At 44.3% G+C, this 6,367-nt stretch overlaps 1 protein-coding gene and 1 pseudogene across 2 annotated transcripts in view; one reads left to right on the plus strand and one right to left on the minus strand.

The window, feature by feature from the left end:
* Positions 1-6,367, plus strand: part of NUDT9 (nudix hydrolase 9) — a 37,757-nt gene that overhangs the window by 25,705 nt on the left and 5,685 nt on the right. For both annotated transcript variants that reach the window (XM_008070593.2, XM_021718828.1), the window contains 2 exons: positions 3,858-3,969; positions 5,928-6,074. In XM_008070593.2, coding sequence (XP_008068784.1) covers positions 3,858-3,969; positions 5,928-6,074 — 259 coding nt within the window. The remainder of the gene's footprint in view (positions 1-3,857; positions 3,970-5,927; positions 6,075-6,367) is intronic.
* Positions 1,438-2,090, minus strand: LOC110596754 (annotated as a pseudogene).

Consider the following 6,367-nt stretch of genomic DNA (forward strand, 5'->3'; position numbering starts at 1 on the left):
CAACTCAAGAAAAAAAAAAAGAAAAGATGGTCTTGCCATCTTCATTCAGAAAGTCATTATTTTCAGCAAAATGAAGCAGAGGCAGAAAATCCGGGTTGCTGGACTGGGAAAAAGAAGTATCTGCCACATGGGACACTTATAAATTGACCACTATGACAGCAGCCCTTTCTGTCAGCAGAGTTAATGTCATTAGGTTGTGATAATTCTCCACAAACCTCAGCAGCCCTGGATTAAGAACATCTTAAAATTGTTCAGATGACACACATTTCTGTTTCCTGCTGTATGGCTCCCATGATGCCTCTCTGCAGCATCTGCCACCATTTTTTTTTCTTTTCAAACTTCGTCTTTTCAAATCAGGAAGTGTACATAAAGTGCAAGTAAGATTCATTTCCTCTCCTGCGCGCCTAGGCTCTTGTCTTGATAACCAGTATTACCAAATCTGTCAGTTAAGCCACTGGCCAACTAGGTTGTCTGCAGGAATTTCTGCAGTTAGCAAATAAGTTCATCTGGCAAAGAGAGTATTGGAAGGTTAAAGCAGTCTTGGCAAAAAAACACAAAGTATCACATACAAGACAGGGATGTGAAAGATGCAAGCAGGAGGGGGTGTTTGTGTCACTGAAGGGGTCATTTTGAATCTCTTTTTTTTTTTTTTCCCCCAAACTGATTTATTGGGAGAGAAAACACCAAGAGGCTAATTTCTGGAGCCTCCTGGTCTTCAGACCTCAGAAAACGGAGCCCTTAGGCCAATGATCTATTAGGAAAGGACATGAACATGGTTTTGTGGCCAGACTGAGTGGCAGGTCCTGTGTCCATGTTTCTAGGCTGAAGCTTGGCCTGTGGACTCATGGGCAAGGTCTGCAGGCCCCACAGTGTCTTCAGAGTTGTCCTCATGGGGCAGTTCCGTGTACTTGGGGGTGGAGCCACAGGACAGGTAGACTGCATAGTGTCACCTGTTAATGTCCATTTTGGCGAGCACTGCTTGCGACAGATCCATATGGCAGTGGGCTGCTAATGCCACCATGTAAATGAGGACATCACTAAGCTCCTCTTGAAGAGCCACCTGTTCCTTGGGGGCCCAAGCTTGGGAGCCAGGCTCATCAGTTTTCTGCTGAAAGAGTTCTGCCAGCTCCCCCACTTCCCCCACCAAGGCCAGGAGGAGGTTCTGATGGAACCTCCCAGCTGATGGAACTCATCCCAGTCTCGTTCAGCAGCAAACTCAGCCTGAAGGCGTCAAATATCCTCGAGTGTGGACTCTGGGCTGAAGGTGAACCCTCCAGCAACAGCAGTGTCCTCTGCCTCCAGGTCCCCATGCGTCTCTCCATCGACCACAGACATGCCGCCTCCTCTGCTGCAGCCGCACGTTCTGTATCTCAATTCTTAAAGAGAATTCAGCAACTGTCACTAAAATGAACAAGGTTAGCAGATTTCGGAGCACAGTCAGTCTTCAATGTGAGCAGATTCAGTTTTCCTAACTAAATTCCTGAATTTATTTTTGGCTTCTGCCCTTTCTTCAGCATCAAAGTATCAAACAGTCATAGTGCTTCTGGTTGTGTAGGAAGGCTGCACTTTGTGTGGGTTCCTGTGATCTGACCAGAAGAATAGGAGTCTGTCAGAAATGGGCTCCACATCTGCTGTGAATGGTTTCCTCTCTGGAAATGCCCGCAGGATCCCGCTGTGTAGCTTGGCACCCCAATTCTTGTTCAGATAGCAGATGAAGATACAGTGGCCATCACCGTTGCAGTTGTCCCCATGGCGAACATAACCTGTTCCATTTGTGGGGTAGCAATCCTCCATTGCCTCGGACTTCTCCTTGATTTAGTATTTGATGACTCACAGCCCTTCTCGTTGCACCCAATCCATGTGATGTGGTCACCCTGCAGGTGCCGCTTGGAGATGCCAGTGATCGGCCCGGCCAGGTGGCCGTCCCGCAGGGCCCTGTTGCATTTCAGTTGCTTGACGCACTCCAGGACACAGTTGTCCACCACCTCGCCCAGGAAGCTGTCTAGGTAGCAGAAGCTGACTTCATGCAGACAGGGCACAAGGTACTCCAGGGCAATTTTCTCTAGATCCAGCCTCATGATGTATCCCAGGGGCACGTCGCTCACAGCACCAAAGTCAGGGACCCCCAGTGTACACCCAGAGAGGGGGAGGGATTGACCTACACGAGCACGAATCCCAGGTGCGGGGAGCGTGACTCAGGGCTCAACCTTGCAGGTGGCCACGGCCCCCTAGCCATCACAGTGCTGGGGACAAGGGAGAGTTGCTTGTGACTCTAGGGAGAAGGGGTTCACATTTGGGGACCAGGGGGAACTGTGTGGGCTCCATGACCTAGCACCAGACTGGCCCGGCAGTGAGTCGTATCTTCCTTTTGGATATATGAGGTCACATGGCAGCCAGATGTGGGGAGAGGGTGAACTGTTGAAAGCAAATATTACCAGGTCTTTTTCTCTACTAGTAATTTTAAAGAAGGATCTTTAAACTTATTAAATTTAATTAGTTAATTTAATTTTGTAGAGACAAGGTCTTGCTGTGTTACTAGGCTGGCCTTAAACTCCTGGACTTAAGCAGTCATCCTCCTGCCTCAGCCTCCTAAAGTGCTGGGATTGTAGGTATGAGCCACTGTGCCCAGCCTCTTAAACTTACTTTATTTTGTCTATTGAGGCATTTTATTTGTACATATGTATTACTTCCATAGAAATGGAATCCCAACATCAATAAGGGTACCTGATCTAAAACCAGACGAAGTAGGGACCAAAGGGAGGCCCAAACTTTACCTGTATGATGACCATGTATGTACCTAATTCTGAATTATGCCCCATATCTTTAAAATAAAAAGAAGAAAAAAAAAAGAAAAGGAAACCCAGAATTTTCCCTCCTGTGTGTTTCCATATTACGTCTTTGTGGTCCCTGATGCCAACTTAGGTTGTCAGTACAATGAAACCAAACTGATGGGTGGGAGCAGATTATTCTGCCACTTTCCTAGATCTTTGGGTTGCACATCTACTCTGGGACTGATCACGCCACACTTGTTTAACCTGCCTGTGAGGTTCATGACAATTTTACTACGTCTGTGATCACCAGTGACTTCAAATTCTCCAATGTAACCATCACAGTGCTTCATCATCACAGTTAGAAACTGGATGATGACTTTGGAGCATGGCCTGATAAGAACCTGGCATTTGCCTCTCTTTTTGTCATTGTTGATGCTCTTGAGAGCATCAGCCAGGACATTCATGCACACCATGATAGGGTCACGGCAAGATGGCGGAAAGAACTTAACCTTATTTTTATTATCTATCTATCTATCTGTCTGTCTATTATCGATCTATATATCTCATCTTTTTTGTTGTTGTTGGAGTATCACTCTGTTGTCCAGGCTGGAGCAGTGGCACGCTCATGATCACTGCAGCCTCGACCTGCTGAGCTCAAGTGATCCTTCTGTCTCAGCCTTCCAAGTAGCTGGAACTATAGGTGTGCACCACCATGCCTGGCTAATGTTTTGGTTTATTGCAAAAACGAGGTCTCACCAAGTTACCCAGGCTGGTCTTGAACCCTTCGGTTCAGGCACTCTTGCTTCTGCCTCCCAAAGTGCTGGGATTACAGGCGTGAGCCACCTGCTCGGCAAACTTATTTTTAAAAAAACATTTGTGGGCAGGGGTGGGATTGGCAGTAGTGGGAATCTGCCGGGGGAGGGGGGACACATCTCATCAACAAGGGTACGTGCATAATAAACATTTGAATTTCTAACCCTGAATTGTATTTTAGAAAAAATACATCTTTCTAACTTTTTCTCAAGCTTGAGATTGAATCTTGATTTTTGTTGTAAATCAGTTATGATTTTACGTTACTCTTCACAGGTGGAAAAGAGACAGCAGTGGAAATAAAATCTTGCACCCTGTTTCTGGGAAACACATCTTACAGTTTGTTGCAATAAAAAGGAAAGACTGTGGAGAATGGGCAATCCCAGGGGTGAGCTTTGCAATTACATCGATTCTAAGTTCTTTTTAGTTGCTTTACTTGCTACAAGGTTGCTGTTTGTGGGTGTTTTCTACTCCATTTATCCTTGTTCCTTCCTACCTCAGTTGGTAATTCCTCCTACATGACTGTCATCGTCAGCAACAAGTCTAGGATAATTCAGGACTGTTAGAATCTAATTCTTACACTCTGGGACAAAACATAAACTTTGGAGTTAGATCTAGACCTGTGTTCTCACCTTCAGCTTGCAGCTGGGTGAGGCAGAGTTCAGGCCTTCCTCCTTAACATAAAGATGGCCACCTCGCAGGATCACTAGAGAGAGCATGTAAGCACCTGGCATGTAGGAGGCACTCATTAGCATTGGGTCTCATCTCAGAAACTCAGCCCCTTCTGAGACCAAGTAACATTTTTAGTAGTTTTTTTTGTTGAATTTTGATAACTTTAGACATAATAAAAAAATAGCTTTCGTTGTTTACTGTTCCTTGTGATTTTAAAAATTTCTATTATGTTATCAAAGAGTATACTTTTTTTGGCCTGTGGTTTGAATTTATGCCAGTGGCATATTCGAAGTGGCGTTCAGAATGTGTGTGATTGTGGTAGAGGGCTTTCTATTTTATGCCGTATTGTGAAATGGAGATAGTTTGATTTCAGGATGACTCTTTATACACATACTGCTATCTGCAAGAATGTTGTTTTCTTTGTAGAATAAAAATGGAATGGAAATAAAGATCTTAGCTGACTGTAAGAAAAGCTTCGGCTAATTTTGGTGAGCTAAACAGTCAGATTTCACTCATGCTGAGTGTAGTAACATAATAATGACTTCATCATAAGATCTTGTATTTATATTTTTTTATTGTTATTTGAAATTCTTTTTTTTTTTTTTTTTTTTTTTTTTTGAGTTGGAGTCTCACTCTGTCTCCCAGGCTAGAGTGCAGTGGCACACTCATGGCTACTGCAGCCTTGACTTACTGAGCTCAGGCAATCCTTCCATCTCACTGGAACAACAGGCGCATGCCACCATGCCCAACTTACATTTTTTGATTTATTGTAGAGATGAGGTCTTGCCAAGTGGCTCAGGCTCATCTCGAACCCCTGGGCTCAGGCAGTCCTCTTGCCTCACCCTCCCAAAGTCCTGGGATTACAGACATGAGCTACCATGCTCGGCCTTGAAATTCTTGACATTTAGCAAACTGTTGTGATTGACATTATTTTGAGAGTTATTTGTCTCCTCTGTGTATTTGGAGTAGCTTCCTTTTGTTAGCTGATGTTTTAGACATTGAGGAAACAGAGCGACATAAACAAACATCCCTGTCTATGGTGCTCACATTTCAGTGAAAGAGGCAGATGATATAAGATAAATAAGGTAGCTATATTGGATGTCAGAAGGGCTAATAAGTATTAGGAAAAAATCGAAAGTGAGATGGGGGCAAGGAATGTTTGAGAGTTTGCAGTTCTAGATAGGGAGGCTGGGAAGGCCTCCCTGAGAGGACATTCAAGTACAGATCTGAAGGTGGTGAATGAGTGAGCTGTGTGGGTCTCTGGGGAGGCATCAGCAGGTGCAAAGGCCAACAGGTGGAGATGTCTGGCATGTCCTGTGAACCATGAGTGAGGTCCATGTGGCTGGAATGGAACAAACAATGGGGAAGAGCCCATTTGCTGTATTCTTTCTTGCCTTCAGGCTTTCTTTCCTCAGTTTGAGTTTGAAAAGTACCAGGAAATGAGTTGGATTGGCTTAGTTTGCTGTAGGCTAGCCTTGGCCAATCACTGAGGCCCATATATGAGGTATCCTAATGGCTGCTTTTACTAGAAACAGATGGTTTAAGAAGAGCTTGTCATTAGAGGAATGGGGGTTACTGTTACGGGCAGAGTGAAGAATAAATGTCCACTGTACCAGTCAATAAATAATTGTTGAGTGAATCAAAGCTTATCACTTTTTTTTATGTGACTCTTAGGGGATGGTAGATCCGGGAGAGAAGATTAGTGCCACCCTGAAAAGAGAATTTGGTGAGGAAGCCCTAAACTCCCTACAGAAATCTGGTGCTGAAAAGAGAGAAATAGAGGAGCAGTTGCACAAACTCTTTAGCCAAGAGCATCTAGTGGTAAGAAGTGGTGTTTCCTAGAAGGAATATAGTCCTGTGGATTAATGAAAATGACCTGGGCAAACCCCTCGGGTCCCCTCCCATGTGGGAGCTTTCCTGTCCTCTCAATAAATCCTGCTTTAAAAAAAAGAAAAAAGAAAATGACTTAAAGTTGACCTGAAAATATTGTAAATCCTTCTCTAAGTAAAGTAGAATACTGGCATATTTGAAATAAATTCATACAAACAAATTATAGATCTTCACTATAAATAGATTCCTTCCTCCCTCCCTCCCTCCCTCCCTCCCTTCCCCCC

Source organism: Carlito syrichta, unplaced genomic scaffold (genome assembly GCF_000164805.1).
Source record: "Carlito syrichta isolate Samal-C Ts95f unplaced genomic scaffold, Tarsius_syrichta-2.0.1 Scaffold313819, whole genome shotgun sequence".
NCBI classification, from domain to species: Eukaryota; Metazoa; Chordata; class Mammalia; order Primates; family Tarsiidae; genus Carlito; species Carlito syrichta.